This window comes from Acomys minous (assembly GCF_964271855.1).
Source record: "Acomys minous genome assembly, chromosome: 9".
Lineage (NCBI taxonomy): Eukaryota > Metazoa > Chordata > Mammalia > Rodentia > Muridae > Acomys > Acomys minous.
The window spans coordinates 82,846,536-82,869,826 of NC_140490.1; the positions used below are offsets into that span (position 1 = coordinate 82,846,536).

Below are 23,291 nucleotides of genomic sequence, written 5' to 3' on the forward strand. Positions count from 1 at the left end.
TCGGTTTTGGTTTTTCAAGACAGGGTTGCTCTGTGTAGTCTTGGCTGTCCTGGACTCACTTTGTAGACCAGGCTGGCCTTGAACTCACAAAGACTTGATTACCTCTTCCTCCCCTCATGCTGAGATTACAGGCATGAGCACTGTTACCAGCTTTATGTGACATTTCTTTCTTTTTTTTTTTCAAGATTTATTTATTCATTATCATGTATACAGTGCTCTGCCTACAGGTATACCTATAGGCCAGAAGAGGGCACCAGATCACATTATAAATGGTTGTGAACCACAATGTGGTTGCTGGGAATTGAACTCAGGACCTCTGGAAAAGCAGGCGGTGCTCTTAACCACTGAGCCATCTCTCCAGCCCATGTGATATTTCTTAACCCTCAGAATATATATCAGCTGGTGATCTGAATGAAGCTGCCTACTGCGTGACACTTTCGTCCACCTAAAATGTCAGCCCCACTGTCCCAGGTACCACTCTCTCTAGGATGTAGACAGGGCTCCGTCCTGGACCGTATCCCTAACTGCTGATTGGATGGTTCTACACAGGGCTCAGCACAGGGCACACACCTTATTGGATATTCAAGGCAGAGGCTTCCCTCCTAGGACGCGCCCCTAGCTCCTCACCCTGGTTTTCTAGGCAGGGGGCTCCACCTATGAGACACAACTCCATTTCCTGGTTTCTTTAAATATTGCATTGCATTCTTATTTATGTTCATAACCGAGTGTTGTTCATTTGGGCTTCTATAGGAAAAGGGGTCTCTGTTGGCAAAACCTGGAGATGCCTGGGCATGCCAAGGAACCCATGAAGTCAACTTGGATTTTCATCTCACATATAATGTGTGTGTGTGTGTGTGTGTGTGTGTGTGTGTGTGTGTGTGTGTGTGTAGTGGCTTATCCCTTAATGGGAAGCATATTCAAAGTGACTTTCAAGGTCACTTTTAGCCCGGCGGTGGTGGCGCACGCCTTTAATCCCAGCACTCGGGAGGCAGAGGCAGGCGGATCGCTGCAAGTTCGAGGCCAGCCTTGTCTACAGAGTGAATCCAGGACAGCCAAGGCTACACAGAGAAACCCTGTCTCCAAAAACCAAAAAAAAAAAAAAAAATCAAGATCACTTTTATGGTGGCGTGACTCACGTGGACCTTTGGTACTGCCTAGCTAATCAATCACAGTGTTTCCATCCATGAAATAAATTAGAAACCTACTATTATTTTCATTTGATCAGTATAAATAGAAAAATTCTCAAACAAATGCAAGATAGTCTACATTGAGTCATAGTGAAAGGGAGTCTCAGCATGGGAACAAGTTTCCAGATTCGAGCCAGTTTGTAGACCCAGAACACACGAATGAAGCAACCACCAGACTCCCTTGATAAAATATCAGAAAGTTTTACTGATAACATTTCTCCAGATACTCTCCCAGAGAGACCTTCAGGCTTTTAAAAGGGATACTTGTATTCTGGGGCGGGGGCAGGGGAATATAAAAGAGCCACACATTCTGTATCTAGTGGATACAGCTTCTGAATTGATGGTGAGTCCAAGAGACCTCAAGATACACCATGCCTCCTCCTCACCCCCCAATTAAAGTAGGCACTTACAGAGAAGACAAAACAGTGGAGCTTTGTGGGAAGTCTGACTCATCGAGTGGGTTTGAGAACTGGGGTTATTTCTCCAATGCCCCCAAAAAATGCATCATTGGGATCAATACACTTAGAAGTTGGCTAGATTCTCACATTGGTTCTCTGACCTGTGGTGCACAGTCTCCTGCAATTGGAAAGGCTAAATGGAAGCCTTTCAACTTGATTCTGCCAAGGAAAATAGTAAATCAAAACCAGTACGGCATCCCTGAAAGTGTTGCAGAAATTAGTGACACTATCAAGGACCCGAAAGATGCTGGGGTGGTGGTTCCACCACATGTTCCTTTAACTTTTGTAAAAAATGTTTTTTTATTTAATTTTAATTTATGTGCATTGGTGTGAGGGTGTCAGATCTTGGAGTTACAGACAGTTGTGAGTTGCCATGTGGGTGCTGGGAGTTGAACCCGGGTCCTTTCGAAAGCAGGCAGTGAGTGCTCTTAACCACTGAGCCATCTCTCCAGCCCTTCCTTTAACTCTTTTGTCCATCCAGTGTAGAAGACAGATAGATCATGGAGAATGACAGTAAAGTAGTGATTCTGACTGCTGCTGCTATACCAGATGTGATGTTTTTACTTAGACATGGTAACGCGTCCCCTGATTCACGATTTGCAGTTACTGATAACAAGTGGCCTTTTTCTCAGTATCTGTTCATAGGACCACCAGAAGCAGTTTAATTTCAGATGGCGATGCTAGCTGTATGTCCTTGCAGTTTTATATCAATGATATAATGCCTCTCTATGTCTGTGTCATAACGTAGTTAGAAGGGATAAACCACACATGTCTGTCACAAAATAACACAACAATGAACTGTTTTTGATGACATTATACTAATTAGACCATGTGAGCAAGAGATACCAACCACTTTGACCTCATTGGTAACGTGTATGGCCATCAGAGGATGAGATATAAATCCAACGAATATTCAAGGGATGTCTACCTCACTGAAGTTGTTAGGAATCCAGTGTCATGTAGAGATAGTTCTTCGAAGATGAAGGACAAGCTAGTGCACCTAGCCCCTCGCACCACCAAGAAAGTAGCACAACTTTTAGTGGGTCAGCTTGGGTTCCGGAGGCAGCCCACTCCTTTCTTGGGTGTGTTAATCTGGCCCATATACCAGATGACTTAGAAAGCTGCTAGCTTTGTGTGGGTCTTGGAACAGAAGAAGGCTCTTCACTAGGTCCATGCTGCTGTGTGGGCTTCTAAATCTCTTGAACCCTATGATCCCACAGAGCCAATTGTGTTTTTAAGTGGCAGTGGCAGATAGGGGTGCTCTTAGGAGTCTTCCTGCCCCCTTATAATTGAATAAAAAAATAGAGCTTCGGAATGAGCCTCTACCTCTATCTTCAGACAACTATTCTCCTTTTTCAAAACAGCTCTTGAACTACTATTGGGCCTTACTGGAAACTGTACACTTGACGATGGGCCAGCGAGTTACCGTGCAAACTCAGCTGCCTGCTCTCCATAAGCTGGGCAGCAATCTATTTATTTTATTTTTTTATTTTTGGTTTTTTTTGGAGACAGGGTCTCTCTGTGTAGCCTTGGCTGTCCTAGACTCACTTTGTAGACCAGGCTGACCTCAAACTCACAGCGATCCACCTGCCTCTGCCTCCCAAGTGCTGGGATTAAAGGCGTGTGCCACCACTGCCTGGCTAGCAATCTATTAGCAAACGGAAGGGTTGAGCAGTTCCTAAAGGCACAAGCAACGGGAAGAAGTTGCCCAAATGCCTATAGTCTCCCCTCCCTTTGCCATGCCATCTGATGCAAAGTATTTACCTATAGAGTCATGGATGTTCATGGGACCCAAGAGTGTTGGGTACAGAGGGAGCGCCAGGGAGATGGGACGCCATTGGGAATGCAGAGACAGGGGTTGGGCGTGGTGACATCAGGGGCTGGGAGTGGGAAGAGAGGCTGGATGGGGCCGGAGACTTGGACTGGGGTTAAAGACTAAGAAAAGTTTGGGGAGGATTGGGACACAGTCAGGCAGGGCGTTCATCAAAGTGGCTGGGGCCAGAGCTCTCAGGGGAAGGGTGAGCGTGCCACATCCTAGGAAAGTCCAGCAGTGGGTAGAACACAGGTTGGGAAAGAAAAAAAAAAGCAGAAATTCCAAGTGCAGGGGTGGGCGGAGCCAAGGTGCATTATATTTGATAAGTTTGGTCAAGTCTCCGTTAGTGCCGGGCCAACCACGACATGGCAGAGGTTCACACAAACAACATGGAGCATTCATAATTCCCCTACCACACTGGACTCCCATAAGCCCACAAATCCACGAAGACTTCTCCAAACATACACACATGTAAAGATCCAGCCATGCGGACACACATCACACATGCCCTACATTTGTAAGTATAACAGTCCTACTCAGATACATGCCACAAACATACACTCCCAGTTTCTCAAAATGTATAGTTAGAGTCAGCAGGATCGAACGGCAGATGATGTGGCCTGCTGCAAACCCTACTGGCCTCTGCTTCCTCTCTGCATGATGGAAGGAGAGAACCAACTCATACGTTGGCCTCTGATTGCCACCTATGTACTGGGGCATGTGTGCACCCCCTGAAGACACACACAGAAGAAATGAAGTGTGAGGGAATATCCTTACAAGCACATAATGACAGCCACATCCACAGAGAGGAGAATCTATTTGGGAGGTGGTGGAATTCAAACCCAGAGCCTTCATCATACTGTGGAAATGTCACTCGGTGAGTGCTTGCCTAGCACGGGGCAAAGGCTCTGGTCCATCACAACATCTCAGTAAAAGGTGGAAGGATGCTGTTTGCCTCTGAGGTCCAGGCCACTGAGATCAGCTTCACAGGGGATTGTAGGGGACGGGCTATATAGCCAATGCTCAGCCATCTTGTCGGAGCCTAGGTTCCTATCTCTCCAGCAGTCTGCCATTTACCAGACACCAGCTGACCCTGTCGTGGTTCGGCAGTTAGACTAAAGATAAGATTTGGACGGAGCCACCCTGATGTAGTTTAACAATTAGATTAGATAAAGACAGCAAAATATTCGGTGTGGCAAGATGTTGTGACCAGCTTGGAATTCCTCGCATCTTGAGATAGCCTGCTGCTGGGTTGCCATAGCAATATGCTTCCCTGCCCCCTGCCTTATAAAAACTCTGTGAAATTTCTCAATAAACGGGGTTTGATCAGAATGCAGACTTGCCCCCTTCTTTGTGTCTTGTGTTCTGTCCCTATACAGGAAAAATTTCCTCCCGAGTGTTAGTCGAACCCCGGCGGGCCGGGGCAAAGGATACAACCAGTGAGGGCTAGAGCACATGGCTTCAGCACCTGGCCAGATCATATGATCTATCTGCAAGCACAGTTGGTGGAACTCGGGTCCAGGAATACGGGGACAAGCCATGGGGGATCCCACGTTAACTGCTCCTTCCACGAAACTGTCTTTACAGTATATTTCTGAGAGAGAATGGCTGTCTGTCTGCCTGAACCTATGCTCATAAGGACCCTGTTCCCTAGGCAAGAAGAGGTGGTTGAAACCCATGGAAATTTAGAGTTATAGATGTGAGCTGCCACGTGGGTCTTAGACTATGTACCAGGTTTTCTGGAAGTGGTAGCAAACCCCTCCCCTCTCTCCACACTTTTATGTCTCTTTAAGGATTTAATTTATTATTCTTGCCTCTGTGCATGCACATGCATGGTATAGCTCAAAAGCCAGACGACAGCCTGTGTGACCCAATCCTCTCCTGATACCTTGTACACCCTAAGGAGAAAACCACACCCATCGGGCTTGGCTGTAAGCACCTATCCTAGGCCCTCGCCGCGCCATCCCCTAAGCCCTGATATTATTTGTTAATCATTGACTTAGAGGTTTTGTTTTTAAAACAAGCCTCATGACTTCAGGCTCTCTACTCAATCATGACCTTCCTGCCTCTGCCACCCAATTACCAAGAATGATAGGTCTGAATATCATGCCCTGTTTATGCAGAATCCTGGTGCGTGCTTGGCTAGTGCTCTACTCACTGAGACTCACCTGAGCGGACAACACTGACATAGCGGACTTGGCGATGTTCTTCAGGCAGTGTCTCAAGAACAAGAACAAAACCAAAGACCACACACAGACACCAATTTTTTTTAAAAAGAGATTTTGTCTTTCTGTGTTTTGAGACAGAGTCTCTTATCAGTTGGGCTTGAATTCTCCTTATCCTCACACAGAAAAAGTCAAGTGAGCCAGTGTAGGTGTACAATAGTATAGGTGTGCAACAGTGTAGGTGTACAACAGCATAGGTGTGTATTAGTGTAGGTGTGTGACAGTGTAGGTGTGCAACAGTGTAGATGTGTGATAGTGTAGGTGTGCAACAGTGTAGATGTGTGATAGTGTAGGTGTGCAACAGTATAGGTGTGCAACAGTGTAGATGTGTGATAGTGTAGGTGTGCGACAGTGTAGATGTGTGATAGTGTAGGTGTGCAACAGTGTAGATGTGTGATAGTGTAGGTGTGCAACAGTGTAGATGTGTGATAGTGTAGGTGTGCAACAGTGTAGATGTGTGATAGCGTAGGTGTGCAACAGTGTAGGTGTGTGATAGTGTAGGTGTGCAACAGTATAGATGTGTGATAGTGTAGGTGTGCAACAGTGTAGGTGTGCAATGATGGCAAATCGGAAGCAGCAGGCCGACTCAATATCCCATGATGTTGCCCGTGTTTCCCTGAGACATGTGAGGTCTGGTGAGGTTTTGTGAGGGTCCATGAAGTCCCTGGAAGTTTCTTCAGTTCTCATGAGATTTAGTGATGCCTGGGGAGGTCTTCTGGGCTCCTATGTGGTCACATGAAGTCATCTGAGGTTGGTTTCCTGGCATCATTTGTCAACACTGACTATGTGGGTTTTTTGTATTTTTACCTGTTTTCACCAATGTTCTGTTGATCTTTGTATATGTTCCCAAACGGTGCGGTCTTCATTTCAGGTTCATGAGAAGGTTTGAATTCCAGTGTTGTCACTGTTTTTGCCCTTTATTCAATCCTGCGTTAGTAATTTTTTTCTTTCATCGTGATTTGCTGGGGACGGGCTAGATAGCCAATGTGCAGCCATCTTGTCAGAACCTAGGTTCCTACTTCTCCAGCAGTTTGCCATTTACCAGACACCAGCTGACCCTGTCGTGGTTCAGCAGTTAGGCTAAAGATAAGATTTAGACGGAGCCACCCTGCTGTAGTTTAACAGTTAGATTAGATAAAGACAGCAAAATATTCGGTGTGGCAAGATGTTGTGACCAGCTTGGAATTCCTCGCATCTTGAGATAGCCTGCTGCTGGGTTGCCATAGCAATATGCTTCCCTGTCCTCTGCCTTATAAAAACTCTGTGAAATTTCTCTATAAACAAGGTTTGATCAGAATCCACACTTGCCCCCTTCTTTGTGACTTGTGTTCTGTCCCTATACAGGAAAATTTTCCTCCCGAGCGTTAGTCGAACCGGGGCAGTGATTTTTAGTCATCACTTTTCTATTGTTGGTAGCATTGATTGGTGGACTATTTATTGGACTTTTGCTGATTATATAGCTCGAATCTGTGCCAACACGCTCCCGAGGCACGCTGCCAGCAATCATGAATTCTATCCATTTATCCAGTTCCTTGACTTTTTTTTTTTTTTTGAGACAGGGTTTCTCTGTGTAGCCCTGGCTGTCCTGGAACTTGCTCTATAGACCCAGCTAGCCTTGATCTTAGAGACCTGCTCTCCCTGCCTCCTGAGTGCTGGGATTAAAGGCATGCTTCCCCAGTATCCAATATTTCTTGATTCTTTTTTTTTTTAAAGATTTATTTATTTTATGTATATGAGTACAGGGCATCAGATCTCATTATAGATGGTTGTGAGCCACCATGTGGTTGCTGGGAACTGAACTCAGGACCTCTGGAAGAGCAGACAGTGCTCTTAACCGCTGAGCCATCTCTCCAGCCCCTTCTTGATTCTTTTAATTACAGATTTAAAGTCTTGGATATGTATTAAAGCCACATTTCTACGTGTATCTGTATGTCTAATCAATGATAACATTTAAGAGATATGCAGAAGTGTTAATTTACTATACTCATTTATTTTATTTCAATTGTGTGAATATTTTGTTTGCATGTATATGTGTTTACCATGTGTGTGTTTGGTGGCCACAGAATACAGAAGAGAGAACCGGATCCCCTGAAAAAGAATGTAGGGATGAGGATGGTGGTGGTGAACCACCATGTTAGATCTGGAAACAAAACCTGTATTTTATACACAAACAATAAGTGGCCTTTAACTTCTGAACTGGTCTTTTTTTTTTAAAGATTTATTTATTTATTGTGTATACAGAGTTGGAGAGATGACTCAGCCGTTAAAGGCTGGGCTCACAACCAAAAATATGTTGTGTATACTGTTTCACCTGCATGTACACCTGCAGGCCAGAAGAGGGCATCAGATCACATTACAGATGGTTGTGACCCACCATGTAGTCGCTGGGAATTGAACTCAGGACCTCTGAGAATGGGGCCTTTCAGCTGTGCGGCAGGTGGATTTCTCTCCACTGCAGACTGTTTAATGACCTTTGCGTGCCTAGACGAAGAAGAAGTGCCTACTGCGTGCAGGAATGACTTTGCAGTCCAGCTGCAATTTCTATCGCAATGCCAGTGTCTCCAGGTCCCGGGAAGTTTTGCTCCTGCTATGGAAGCAGCTTTGGGACCCACTGGGCTGAGTCACTTCACAGCACTCTGTTCCTGAGAGAGCCGCTCCTGTCACTCAGGCCTCACCAGCCAATCAGAGCCTCCAGAGGGAGCCGCCAGTCAGGATGGGGGCGGGCACTTCCTGTCAGCCATGCTGCGTGCTGGCTGGGGATGTCGGCCTCCGGAAGTGCTTCGTTTGGGTTCTGTGCGCAGTGCTGTGCTTTGGTCGGCTGCCGGGATTGTGAGGGGAGCTAGACAATTACACAATGGTGAGCGAGGGGAACCCGTCTCGGGAGCTTGGGTGGCTGGGGCTCACCCTGGGTGTGCCACACTTGGCCCCCCGCTGTGATCCCCTCTGGTCCCCAGGCAGAAGTGGTACTGACTTAGTTCCGCAGGCCGAGCCCACACAGAATACGGGGAGCAGGAGCCCTTGTGTGGCAACATCTTCATTGTTTTGTGTGTCGCCATGTGGTGTGGGAGCCTCGGCTGCTTGTATTGTCTCCAGGGAAGGCAGGTTTGCCTTTTTTAAAAAATGAATTTATTCTTGTTACATCTCAATGGTTATCCCATCCCTTGTATCCTCCCATTCCTCCCTCCCTCCCATTTCCCCCTTACTCCCCTCCCCTATGACTGACTGAGGAGGTCTTCCTCCTCCTTTATATGCTCATAGGGTATCAAGTCTCTTCTTGGTAACCTGCTATCCTTCCTCTGAGTGCCACCAGGTCTCCCCATCCAGGGTACGTGGTCAAATATGGAGCACCAGAGTTCGTGTGAAAGTCAGACCCCACTCTCCACTCAACTGTGGAGAATGTAAAAAAAAAAAAAATGTTATGGGCCAAATAACATAACTTTTTTTTTTTTTTTTTTTTTTGGTAGAGCTCTTGTTTTTCTAGTGTCTGCTAGAAGTTTCGCACGTTAACATTCCGGGGTAGAATTCACCCGGAGTTAACTATGTACTTGGTGTGACGTCTGTGTCATTAAAACATTTCCTTGTAGATTCCAAAGCGGTCCCTTCACGTGTGTTAGTAATGTCATACTTAACTGTGTGTCCTGGTCTCATAGGTCAATATCGACTTTATTTTTAACCTTATTTTTTGCCCTTCGCTCAAATGTTCTGTTAATCTTTATTTATTTTTATTTTTATTTTATTTTATTTTATTTTTTGAGGCAAGATTTCTCTTTGTAGACTAGGTTGGGCTGGAACTTACTTAGATCGGCCTTGCCTCTACCTCCCCAAGGTGGGACTAAAAACCTGGGCCGCCGTGGCTAGCAATAGTACAGTCTTTGTGTCAGTTTTATTCCAGGTTTGACGTGAGAGGATGTCACCGTGTGTGTCCTATGTATTCAGTCTTGCGTTGATCAGTTTTCATTCATGATTAAAGGTTAGCATCAGTTTTCTACTGGGTAGCAAAAATTGTTAGACTTTTTTATTGTACTTTTTGCAAAATCTATAGCTCAAATTTGATATTGTTGTAATATAATAATGACCTAATAGCCAAGTTGTTTTCTATTCAAGGTTAGCTCAGCTCCCTGATTAGTTGAAATTGTCCTTCATCAGGCACATGGCCCAGTGCGACCCACATTTCTCAAAGATTAAATGCGCACTGTTGCCTTCTCCTTAAAAGGACACTTCAGTTAGGTCAGCATGACTATAGGAGGAGATGGTACCTGTGTCCTAGCCAGGTGGGGCCCTCACAGCCAAGGAACAGAGGGAAGCATCCTGTGCTTTAAAGCAGACACAGTAGAGTCCATCCATATGTCTTATCACATAGATTGTAGTTGCGGAAACCAAAGACTGTAATGTAAGTGGTTCACTTTCTCCTCAGTCCCCGGACACACGATCTTCCTTGGCCCCATTTTATCCTAGTTGAGTGTGGTCAACTTGTTAAAATAGTTCAATCAGATTTAACATCTTACTAGCCTTGTGTTGCACTTCTACCCAGCGAGAAATGCAGATGGCATCATCTTCAACAGTAATACTTAAGCACACCAAGAAACTCCTTTCATTGCTACTGCCAGACTCGGTCCAAGGTTTTCCAGGTTTCCTGGGTAAACAAGCGATAACACTATGCACTCAGAAAATTTAACATAATTTTCAAGGCCTCGACCTGTTTAATATTCTCTTAGACGGGATAGCCAAGATTATAGTAAGGAAGCCTGTGACGCAGGAAGAAGATTTGGCTCTTCCATATGTGGAGGAAATATATTCGTCCTTTTATCTTTCTCTGGGTGTCTCTTTGTCTCCTTCTTCCCTCTTTATTTGTCTTTGTTTCTTTTATTATCTTTCACTCCTTTGTACTTAGGTTGTATTCCTGCCATGGTTTATATTTACATAACAGTCACAGCCTGCTATCTTCGAAGGCTTAAACCCCAGTTAGTAGAAATAATTGTGTAAAATTAGGAAGTGAGCCCCTGTAGAGTAGGTTTGTCTCATTTGTGGCACCATGGTTGGCTTTGAGGTTTCAAAAGACCAGTGCAAGGCAAGTGTTTGTTTCTACCAGCCTGCCTGTGCATCAGGAGGTCACACTTAGTCCAGCCTGCCTGTATATCAGGAGGTCACACTCAGTCCAGCCTGCCTGTGCATCATGGGGTCACATTGAGTCCCTTCCCTGCTCACCATGGCACCTCTTTTCAAGATGATAATGGAGTAATCAGTCTCCAAATTAAACCACCGACAATAATAGTTGCTTTGGTCATAATGCATCTTCACTGCAGTACAGCTGTCCCTTTTCCAGTTTGCTCGTTTGATATTTTGGCATGTTATCCTCTTGTATTCTGTGCTGTGAAATCACGTAAGGCTGGATGAAAGCCTAATGGACGGATTTCTTGACAAAGCATTCAATCTATAGTATGGTTATCTCTAAAAAGTTTTTAGTGGTTTTTTTTTTCCTTTTGTGGCCCATTTTTCATTCATTAGAGAGGTATTAATGCTCTGTGAATTTGTAGCTTCCCCGTGATTCAAGTAGATGTTTCAGTTATCTTGTATCTGTTGAGACTTGGTATGTGTCCCAGTTATGTGGTCAGTTTTGGAGAAAGTTCCATGAGGTGGGTGTTATGGGTTACTTACCAGAGAAGACTGCTAGGACATGGCTTTTAGCCATAAGAACTCTGTCTTAGCTGTCTGGTGGCTACACTGCATGTCTGAGATCTCAGTGTTACCCTAAGCCTTTTGCAGAATGAGCTGTTAAGCACACAAACATGTTCTAGATTTACTTACTTCAGTTAACAAGAACAGTTAGAGCCAGAAATGGAATTATACAAGCAAAAAAGCAAGGTTAGGACATGCAGAGACTGTTCTGTAATTATGGAGTTTGATGGAGTAAGTCTTTGTTTTTTTATTTTTTGAAGGTGGTGTTTTCTAGTGCCTGAGGGACACTTCCATCATGGAGTATGTTGTGTTACAGTTTTGACCCTGTTACATTGCCGAGGTTTATTGTTTTGTGTTTAGGTGAAGTGTTATCTAAATTCCTGTGGTCTATTTAGTTTATAATGTCTGTTATCTCAGGCGTGGTGGCGCATGCCTTTAATCCCAGCACTTGGGAGGCAGAGGCAGGTGGATCTCTTGTGAGTTCGAGCCAGCCTGGTCTACAAAGAGAGTTCTAGGACAGCCAGGGCTATTACAGAGAAACCCTGATAATAATAATAATAATAATAATAATAATAATAATAATAATAATAATAATAATAATATCCTCTGTCATCTTCAGTATTTCTCTGTTTAGTTTTGTCTGGATGACCTGTTCATGGGTGAGCATAGGGTATCGAAATCGCCCACTGTCAGTGTGTGTTAATATCTGATTTAAGCTTCTGAAGTGTTTCTTTTATGAATGTGGGTACCATATTTGAGGGATAGATGTTAGAAATTGAAATGTCTTGGTGGATTTGATGGATATGTGGTGTTGTTCCCTGTCTCTTTTGATCCATTTTGGTTTGAAGAGCCTCACATGCGTTTTATTTTATTTATTTATTTATTTATTTATTGGTTTTTTGAGACAGGGTTTCTCTGTGTAGCCTTGGCTGTCCTGGACTCGATTTGTAGACCAGGCTGGCCTCGGACTCACAGCGATCCGCCTGCCTCTGCCTCCCGAGTGCTGGGATTACAGGCGTGCGCCACCACGCCCGGCTCTCACATGCATTTTAAATGCTTATGGGCATCCTACATGAGTGAGGAGGCTCCGTCGGTTGTTTTGTTTTTTCCAGGGCTGGGAATCAACCCAAGCATCTCGCATGTGATGGGTAAATAAATAGTCTACCGCTGAGTGAGCTTGTATACAGAAGCTCCTCGGTCATTCCTGGTTACTTGCACCTGTAATCCGGGCACTTGAACAGCCGAGGCAGGAGACTCCCCACCAGCTTGACAGACCACAACACAGAATGAGACCTTGCTCCAAGAACACAAAATGATTTCCTCAGTAGAAGACCATGATCTCACCAGGGTGTAAGCTATCCAAGTTCTACTGTGCACCGTTGAGAAATAAAGCTCAGCGTTTTCCTAGGCAAAGAGGAAACCAAGCGTTGACACCTGCTGTGTAATTAGACTTCATTGGCAAGAGTTACGAGATTTAAAAACTAATCTGTCACTTTATTTTTGCCATATTATATTTTGATTTAATTAATATGTTTCGTTAGCTGTGCATGGGGGCCCACACCTGTCATCCTAGCAATTTGGACGGAGACTCAGGAAGTTCAAGACTAACGTGGTCGAAATACTGAGTTCTAGGCCAGCTAGAGCTACAAAGAGATCCTGTCTCCAAAAATCACACAGAAAATTAAGAATGTGACTAAGTATCAGAATAAAACTGTCTATGGGTCAGAATTCACACAGATAGTGCTAGTTAGCTGGCTCAGTAGGAAAAGTGCTTGCTATGCAAGCCTGCTGACCTAAGTGTGATAGCAGGGATCCTTTGTGGAAAGGAAAACCAACTCCTGAGCATCGTCCACTGATCTCCAAATGCTGAGAATGGTACTGCTGTGCCTGTCCTGCCACACACATCCCCACAAAAGTCACACACATACACAACACAGATTTTTAATGATCTATATAGGAAGAAAAGAATACATTTTGGTGTGGGTTATAATTAACCATTGTGATGGGATTAAAATGTCAAGTCAACCTATGTATAGGCATTATTAAGTAAATAATGCTTGCAATAAAAATGAAAAATTTTTTGTTTGGTTTGGTTTGGTTTTGGTTTTGGTTTTTTGAGACAGGGTTTCTGTGTAGCCTTGGCTGTCATAGACTCACTTTGTAGACCAGGCTGGCCTCGAACTCACAGCGATCCACCTGCCTCTGCCTCCTGAATGCTGGGATTAAAGGCCCCATGCCTTTTTTATATAAAGATTTCCTCCCATTAATAAATTGTGTGTCACCTTAGAGAAACTTTTGCTTTTAAAGATAGGAGTCGTGCGGCTAAAACTGGCCTTGATTTCCCCGTTCTCTTTCTTCCACCTCCCAGTTGGTGAGATCGTGGGTGTTAGTTAGAGTTTTGCTCAGAAAGGAAGGGGGCCGAGTTGGATTGGATCCATGGAACACCACAGAGTCATGCCGTGCAACAGGCCTCATGGGAGGTGTGAACTGGGGGCTGTATAAGCAAGCTGACGCTGTCTGGGGGCGGAAGTGAAGAGAGAGTGGACCATAGAGGGGCTAGTGCATGTGCACAGGGAAAATAAGCCACTTGTGACAGTGAAAACGCGTTGCGTTTTGGTGGCTGTGGCCACTGTCGGTGGGTTACTGAAGGTGGCCATGGCGAGAGGGAGTTTGAACTTCTCTTCTTCTGAGTTATTATAAAAGGTGAGGAAATATGTAGGCACAATTCATGAGGCAGGAATGGGGATGCTGTGCGGTTGTTTTTTGTTTTTTTGTTTTTTACAGTCTGATCCCAGCCACTTCTTCCTGTCCTCCCTGCCCCACTCTCATGCCCCCCCATCCCCCCTTTCTCCTTCTCTCAGAGACGGTGAGACCCCTAAGTAGTACCAACCCGCCCCGGCACCTCAAGTCACAGCAAGACTAAGAAGAACATCTCCCACGGAGGCTGACAAAGCTGCCCAGCTAGGGGGAGGGGCTCCAGAGGCAGGCAGCAGCGTCAGAGACAGCCCCTACTCCCATCGTGAGGGGACCCACGTGATGACCATGCTGCACATCTGCCACATATGTGTAGGGGGCCTAGGTCCAGTCCACACATGCTCTTTGCTTGGTGGTTCAGTCTCTGTGAGCCCCCATGGGCCCAGGTCGGGCGACTCTGTAGGTCTCTGTGCTGTCCCTGACCCCTCTGGCGCCCTCACTCCTTCCTCCCACTCTTCTACAAAACTTCCCAGACTCGGCCTGTTGTTTGGCTGCAGGTCTCTGTGTCTGCTTCCATCAGCTGCTGGATGAAGCGTCTCAGAAGGCAATTATGCTAGGCTCCTGTCTGCAGGCAAAGCAGAGGATCGTTACTAGAATCAGGGCTTGGCTCTCTCCCGTGGGGTGGGTCTCAGTTTGGGCCAGTCATGGTTTGTCATTTCCTCAATCTCTGCTCCATCTTTATCTCTAAACTTCTTGGAGGCAAGACAGATTTTGGGTTGAAAGTGTTATGGGTGGATTGGTGTTGCCTTGCCTCCGCTGGAAGGGGGTGTCAACTTCAGGCTCAGGGTCCCCTCTGTTAGGGGTCCCAGCTAAGGCCAGCCCCATAGACTCCCAGAGATGCCCTCCCACCGGTTTCTGTTCCCCCTGGAGCCCCCTACCTCCCACTGAGGCTACACTCCCCACTTCCTCTCCCCCGTTGCTTCCTCCCTTCATCTATTTCAGGCGTCTATTTTATTTCCTGTTCTGCTTGAAAATCAAGCACCCTCTCTTGGGCCCTCCTTGGCCTCTTTGGGTCTGTGGATTGTAGCATGGAATACATACCATCTGTGTCTTTCTGGGTCCGGTTACCTGACTTTGGATGATCTTTTTTTTTTGTTGTTGTTGTTGTTGTTTTGTTTTGTTTTGTTTTGTTTTTCGAGACAGGGTCTCTCTGTGTAGCCTGGGCTGTCCTGGACTCACTTTGTAGACCAGGCTGGCCTCAAACTCACAGCGATCCGCCTGCCTCTGCCTCCCGAGTGCTGGAATTAAAGGCGCGCGCCACCACGCCCGGCGTGGATGATCTTTTCTAGTCCCTTCCATTCGCCTGCAAGTTGCACATTTCTTTGATTTTTAATAGGTGAGTAGTATGTCATTGTGTAAATATACCACATTTTCCCTATCCATTCTTTGTCTGAGGGACATCTAGCTGGTTTCCAGTTTCTGGCTATTACAAATAAAGTTGCTATGAACATAGTTGAGCAGGTGTCCTTGTTGTATGGCGGAGCGGCTTTGGGGTGTGTGCACAGGAGTGGTACAGCTCGGTCTCAGTTTTCTAAGAAACCTTGAGGTTGATTTCCAAAGTGGTTGTATAAGTTTGCCCCCCCCACCACCAGTGGAGCAGTGTTCCCCTTGCTACACAGCCTCGACAGCACGTGCTGTCACCTGAGTTTTTGATCTTAGCCATTCTGACAGGTGTAAGGTGGAATCTTGGAGTCGTCTTGATTTCCATTTCCATGATGACTAAGGGAGATGAACATTTAAGTGCATCTCTGCCATTAGAGATTCCTCTGTGGAGAATTCAGTTTAGCCCTGTACCCCATTTTTAATTGGGTTATTTGGTTTGTTGGTGTTTAATTTATTGAGTTCTTCGTGTATTTTTGGATATTAGTCCACTTTTGGATGTAGGGTTGGTAAAGAGCTTTCCCCATTCTGTCGGTTGCTGTTTTGTCCTTTTGACAGTATTCTTTAGCCTTACTGAAGTTTTTCAGTTTTATGAGGTCCTATTTATTAATTTTGATCTAAGAGCCTGAGCTGTTAGTGTTCTGTCTCCTGTTCAAGATGAGTTCACGGCTGTTCTTCACTTTCTCTTCTAGTAGATTTTTATCTGTTTTATGTTGAGGCCTTTGATCCACATGGACTTGAGTTTTGTGTAGGGTGATAGGTATGGATCTATTTGCATTCTTTTTTAAAAAAAAAGGTTTATTTATTTATCTAGTATACAGTGTACTGCCTGCACATACTGCTGCAGGCCAGAAGAGGGCACCAGATCTCATTACACATAGTTGTGAGCCACCATGCGGTTGCTGGGAACTGAACTCAGGACCTCTGGAAGAGCAGACAGTGCTCTTAACCTCTGAGCCACCTCTCCAGCCCCCATATTTGCATTCTTTTACATACAGATATCCCATCACACCGGAACCATTTGCCGAAGATGCTTACTTTTTTTTCCATTGTATGGGTTTGGCTTCTTTATCAAAAATCAAGCGTCCGTAAGTGTGTGGGCTTTTTCTGGGCCTTCACTTCAAGTCCAGCGATCATGCGTTCCTTTTTTATGCCAATATCATGTGGTAGAATTTTGGGGTCACTTCTATATACTATCGCATCATCTCCGAAGAGCAGTACTTTCCTTTTCAGCATGTATCCTCTTGATCGCCTTTAGCTGTCTTATATCTCTGGCTAGCACGTTAAGTACTCTAGCGAATAAGTACGGATGTTTGCCGTCCGTTGCAGTGAGTCGTTGCTCTGGGTGACTCCTCTGGCTTGTGCTGTTCCCGCCTGACCTCTTCTTCCAAACCCTAGGTCTGGGCATGAACGGTAGCTGCGTGACAGCTCTCCCATCCTCAAGACGGTGGGCACCAAAGTCCTGACACTGCCTACGCAGCTCAGGTGTTCTTGTGGCCACTTCTGGTTACGAACACCAGCATACAACCAGGCATGGTAGGGCAGCACTTATTTCCAGCACTTGAGGAGGAGGAATCTCTGAGTTCGAGGCCAGCTTGGTCTACAAAGTGAGTCAAGGACAACCAAGGTTATACAGGGAAACCTTGTCTCAAAAAAAAAAAAAGCACACAAAACAAAAGAGAACACCAGAGTGTAGCACTCATTGGGTAAAATATTTTATTATATTTATCCCAGTAGTTTTAACCGTATCTGTTTAATTCTAGGACTGTGGAAGCAGACACATATAGTGCCTGTGAGTTCTGGGCAGCTTAGTTCTAACGGCCAGGATCAGCCCAGCAAGAGTATATATTGTAGTACTTGCAACAACACAACCAAAAAACAAACAGAGAAGGTTGTATTAATTTTGATAGGCTGAGACAAGATGTCTCAATGAGCAAAGGTCTTGAGGGCATAAGATGCATTTGACCATATGATTTCAATATCCTGGTCCCACCAAAAACCTATAAGGAGTCTCCACAGAGGTTTTTTTATTTGTTTGACTCCCACAGGCAATATATGCGTTTGCCGCGTCCTCACCCCCACCCATTTGCACACTGCATGGAAATATGATGGCAGAGTGGTTTTTAAGGAGTGGAGAAGCCAGATAGTGTTTGTGCCCCTTAACCCAGCCTTGCGAGGTGTGGATGCTCATGGATAGCTGTGAGTTCCAAATTCACCTGGTCTACAGGGCAACTTTTAGGATAGCCAGGGCTCACACAGAGAAACCTTGTCTTGAAAAACAAACAGGAGGAGGAGGAGGAGGAAGAGGAGGAAGAGAAATAAAGAAACAGTGGGTCAGGGTGGCAGTAAGAATTTCCATGGAGCCAGGCACAGTAGTGCACACCTGTAGTCTCAGCACTCAGAGAGACAGAGGCAGGTGGATCGCTGTGAGTTTGAGGCCAGCCTGGTCTACAGAGTAAATCCAGGGCATCTCAGGCTACACAGAGAAACCCTGTCTCCAAAAACAAAAACAAAAACAAAAACAAAAACAAAAACAAAAGAAACAAACAGAATTTCCATGAAAATCTCTTCACTTGTTCCTGTGTTACTTAAGGAATCAGTACAAAGATAATTTGATATAATTTGATAACTTAGTAGAAAGTTAACAGTTAGTGATTTGCTTCCTAATTCATCCTAGCAGTGTAGAGAAAGAAGTTCTATTTTGGTCAAGAATTCTACTACCACATAGCTAGCTAACTTTTTTTTTTTTTTTGAATTTTAGTTCTGTTGATTTTTTTTGTTTTTCTTCTTTTGAGTTTTCTTTTTAAAATGCTGAATTTGGGCTATTGAAATGTATGCGAACACACGTGTGCCACAGCACATGTGTGAAGGTCAAGGGCACGATGGCGGAATCGGTTCTCTCCTGAGTACTGACCTCCGGATGTCAGACTTGGTTGCAAGTGCTTTCCTCAGTCAGCCAACTAGCTGGCTCCCCAAGCATCACTGCCGTCTACTCTCCTGTTTCAGTATATGAGGTGTACATCCTGACTCTACGGTCTGTGCCCTAGGCTGCTCAGGCAGTCCTGACCCACGCGGCATTCAGACTGGACACTGAGTCTGCTCTGTGATTGTCAGCTCATTTCTCAGCTCTTGTGACAGAAGTTTACTGTGGCTCCTTCTCGCCTCTGAGGATCTGGGACCTCAAGAGAGGGCGTTTCACCTAACGTGTGCAGCTCCATGCTCATTCTAGAAGGAGAGTGCTGAATACTCACACTCCGTGGTAAGCACTTGCCCACGGAGCCTTAATTAAGATGTTTTTTATTAAGGCAGGCCCTGCTTCCACACCCACTTTGTCCTCCGTCTGTGGTATCCCTGGCTTTTTTTTGCCAATGTTGCTTGATTACCTTTCTGCTGACTCTGTCCAATTCTCCCTCTACAACTAGTGTTTAAGAGGTTGCACCTCTTAATAACTTTGCTTAGCATAAGCCGTCCATTTGTGGAGAAAGTACTGATGCCCAATTTGCTTTCCTTATTCCAGTTCCTTACCTGGTCACCTCCCCTTTGGGGACTTTATTGTTAGTGTTGTGCCTCATAGACCAAGCTCACTTAGACTTTCGATGCTGCCTCCCATGTGCTGACAGGATAGGCGTGCCACCGTAGGAGGCTGGGAGAATATTCGTTCATGTTTTGGCTGACACAGTGCAGCTGAGAGAGGCCATGAGAGTCCTAAGTTTGCCTTGTTAAAATTGCTAATACTGGGCTGGAGAGATGGCTCAGTGGTTAAGAGCACGGTTGCTCTTTCCAAGGCCCCCGGTTCAATTCCCAGCACCCACATGGCAGCTCACAACTGTCTGTAACTCCAAGATCTGACACCCTCACACCAATGCACATAAATTACAAATTAATTAAAATATTTTTTTAAATATTGCTAATACACGGTCAATATCCATCATGTGGTTTAAATTTGAGCCGAATGAGCCGGCTACGTTTTCTGCTGTGAGGCAGGGGCATTGCTCCACTGCAGAGTGCATGATGTTCTGGGTATGCTAAAGATTATAGTCCAAAGAGGAAGAAGATGAAGTGCCTTGCTGAGCGCAGGAAGAACAAGCACAGTTTCCACTGCAGTGGCAGTCGCTGCAGCGCTTGGACAGTTGTGCTCCTTTGTTGGAAGGCGGCTCTGTGACTCACTCTGCTGGGTCACGCCACAGGACCTTGTACTTAACAGAGCTTCTCCTGGCCAAATAGGGCCTTCAGGGAGGTGGACACCTGTCGGCCTTGTTGGGCTCATCCCTGGGGATGAGGGATGGTCTAGGGGTTGGTTCCCTGCTGCACTGTGCCCCCTGGTGGGAGCTGTGAGAATAGCAGGAGCTGGTTGAGAAGGCGCAGCACGGTGAGTAGCCACAGTTTCGGTGTGGGGAGGAGCCACAGGAAACAATAGGGGTTCTAGTCGGTGGCTGGTGGACACTGATGGCCCAGACTGCATCCATGCGGTCCTGTGAGGTCCTCCGAGTTCCCTTGAGGTCTCAGGCAGTGCCTGGAGTTCCGCTGCGGCTCTGTCAGGGGTTGCTGCAACTCCCAGGCAGGACCTTTTAATGACTTGGCTCTGTGTCTGTGTCTTAGAGCCTGGGCGAGCGGGAGCCCTTGTGTGGAGCCATCTTTGTTGCTGACGTCACCAAGCAACGGGCGTGCCGCAGCGCCTTTAGTTTTTCCTATGACAGTTTACTAACTCCGAGAGCTGTACTTTCTCGAGTATCTTATCGAAGTTTCCCCCTTGCACTAAACATTCAGGTGTAGAATTAATGTCATCCAGGGTGTAATGGCTCTGTCATTAATACATTTGCATGTAAGTGTCACACTGGTCCACTCACAAGTGCTAGTAAGGCCAGACTTACTCGGATTCCTGGCCTATTTTGTCAACACTTACCCTTTTAAAATTCTACTTTCATTTCTTTCTTTCTTTCCTTTGCGGGGGAGAGGGGCATTTTTTTTTCTTTTCTTTCTTTTTTTTTTTTGTTTTGTTTTTGTTTATTTGGGGGTTTTTGTTTTGTTTTGTTTTGTTTTTTGGAGACAGGATTTCTCTGTGTAGCCCTGGCTGTCCTGGACTCGCTTTGTAGACCAGATCCGCCCGCCTCTGCCTCCAGAGTGCTGGGATTCGAGGTGTGCGCCACCACGCCCAGCCTTAAAATTCTATTTTCATTTCTATGTTTTCTCCTATGTTCTGTTGGTCTCTTTGTTCTTTCCCAGAAAGTACAATTTTACTTCAATGATATTCAAAGTTTGGAAGTCAGAGGATTTCAATATGTGTACTATTTATTCCTTCTTATGTTGGTCATATTTTTCATTCCTTATGACCATTTGTAATCATTTTTCTCTTGTGTGTAAATTGTTAGTTATTTTATTGGAACTTTTAAAATTAATACCTCAAATACCTCCATTTCTTTTTTTTTTTCTTCCTTTTTCTTTCTTTCTTTTTGAGACTGGGTTTCTCTGTGTAGCTTCAGCTGTCCTGGACTTACTTTGTAAATTTAGTACTTTGTAGGCTGACTGAGAACTCACAGATAATCACCTGCCTCTGCCTCCTGGCGAGCCACTACACCTGAATAGCTTAATTTCTATATTGTTGTAATACAATATTAGCATAAAACCCCATATAGAATCAAACTGCATGGTTGCTTTTTGCTGAAGGTTAGCGCAGTTCCCTGCTAAGATGATCTAGCCCTCCATCAGGCGCATGTCCCAGTGGGAGTCATACTCCTGAAAGGTTAATGTGCACCGTTGCATCCTCTTTAAAAATACACTTTAGTTAGGTTAGCCTGAGCATAGGCAGGGATTGGCCTGTGGCCTACGTAAGTCAGGTACAGAGGAGAAAATCCTGTGGTTTCAAGGAGAGACAGTGAGTCCATCCCTACATCTTACCACAGAGATTGTCACTGAGGAAGCCTAACACTGCAGTCCGGCTCTTCTGCCTTCTCCTCAGTCTCCTTCCCCAGGAGTTTGTTTGGCCCTATCTAATCACAGTGGGGTGTGTTGTTGGCTGAGATCAGACAGATCTGTGACTCTCTGTGTTAGATGGATTTCAGACCTTCAGAGTCCAACTTGAATATAAAATGTTCCTAGCTTGTGAGGCATTTTACCCAGTCAGGAGGCAGCTGCCATTTTATATGATCTTCAGAAGTCACACGTAATTAGACTAAGAGACTGTCTTCACTGCTTACAGCAGACCAGATCCTAGGCTTCTTAGGTTCTGTGTGGGAACTGGCTAGGGACAGAGACAAGGGTTAGTGCCATGTGCTCAGAGAAGAGATACAGACTTAAACCTGAGTTTATTTAATCTCTTCTTAAATAGAGTAGGGAATTTTGTATTAAGCCTGTAACCAAGCCAGAGGATCTGGCTCTCCGCTTTTTGGAGGAAATATTTTTGTCCCCTTCCTCTCTTTATTCCTCCCTCCCGCCTCTTCTCTCTCCCCCTCCCTCTTTCTCTTGCTGTGTTTCCATAAAAAAGCTCACTCTTTATTTACAGCTCTTTCTACTTAAGCCCAATGCCTGTTATAGGTCATATTTTCTCAGCACCATGAGGATTTTTATCTTCAAATGCTTCTTCCCCATTGAAACAGTCTGGCCTGGATCATAGAGTTTCACATCTTTCTCTTTCCTGAAGTTTGGGGTTAAAGGTGTATACCACCACAACCGGTTTCTCTATTCTTTTCAGGTGTTAATGATTTTGAGACAATTTTGATGATAGTACTGCATAGTTGCTCTGTTTGTGTGCCTCTGTGTGTATGTTGTTACGCATTTCTGCGATGTTGTACTCTTTTCAGGTGGCACAGAAATGGGCGGCATTATTCATTTTCTCTTTCCTCCTTTTTTTTCAGGCTTTTTGTTTTTGTTTGTTTGTTTTGGTTTTTGAGACAGGGTTTCCCTGTGTAGCCTTGGCTGTCCAGGACTCACTTTGTAGACCAGGCTGGCCTCGAACTCACAGTGATCCTCCTGCCTTTGCCTCCTGAGTGCTGCCATTAAAGGCGTGCGCCACCACGCCCGGCTTTTTTTTTTTTTTTTTTGAGGTTTATTCTATATTTACAAGTCAATAAAGAAAGAAGTGTAAACTCTGAGACAGGAAAAGCAATCTAAAGACATGATTCTTGGCTCCACAGTGGCTTGTGAGGGGAGGTCATGTCACTGTTTCTTTAAACAATAAAGCTGGACACGGTGGAGCACACCTGCAATCCCACAAGTTAGAGGGCAGCCTGGTCTACAGAGTGAGTTCTAGGTTAGCCATGGCTATGTAATAAGACTGTTCGAAAAAGCAAGGCAAAGCAAAATACGTAATGAATGGTTTTGTTTAAAAAAAAAAAAATCCCATGCTTTCTTCATGTTTTCATACATGAACAACCACTTTTCAGTTTGGCACTCTGGTCAGATGTGTGAGGTGACCAGGTGACAGCCCTTGCTCTCCAGAACAGCAGTCTCTCAGCAGGGAACTCAGTAGTCATCCGGGCTATCTGCTCGCGCACTGGCAAGGCCCTGATCTCTGAGGGTTTCTCTGCCTCTAGCCCAGCCTGCTGTTCTGCCCTCTGTTTTTCAAGGATCTCTTTAACACACTCTTGCCAGAGGCGTGTGTCACTCTCCTTTTCCAAGTATATTTCTCCCAGTAGAACCATATCTTCACCTCTGACCACAAAAATCCCTTGAGGAAATGTCACCGTACTTTTTGCCCACATGAACGCGCTCCACAGTCCGATGAAACACTAAGTTGGCAAACTGATCAGGGCTTCTTAAAAAACCTACAAGTGTCCTTCCATCTCAAGGTAGGGCCAGGTGC

The 23,291-nt window shown here is 45.2% G+C and overlaps 1 protein-coding gene across 1 annotated transcript in view; it reads left to right on the forward strand.

Annotated features, from left to right (window-relative positions):
* Positions 1 to 8,438: 8,438 nt before the first annotated feature.
* LOC311604967 (uncharacterized protein) overlaps positions 8,439 to 23,291 on the forward strand; it is a 40,689-nt gene continuing 25,836 nt past the window's right edge. Inside the window, exon 1 of the mRNA XM_084795242.1 lies at positions 8,439 to 8,540. Coding sequence (XP_084651368.1) covers positions 8,538 to 8,540 — 3 coding nt within the window. The 5' untranslated portion in view covers positions 8,439 to 8,537. The remainder of the gene's footprint in view (positions 8,541 to 23,291) is intronic.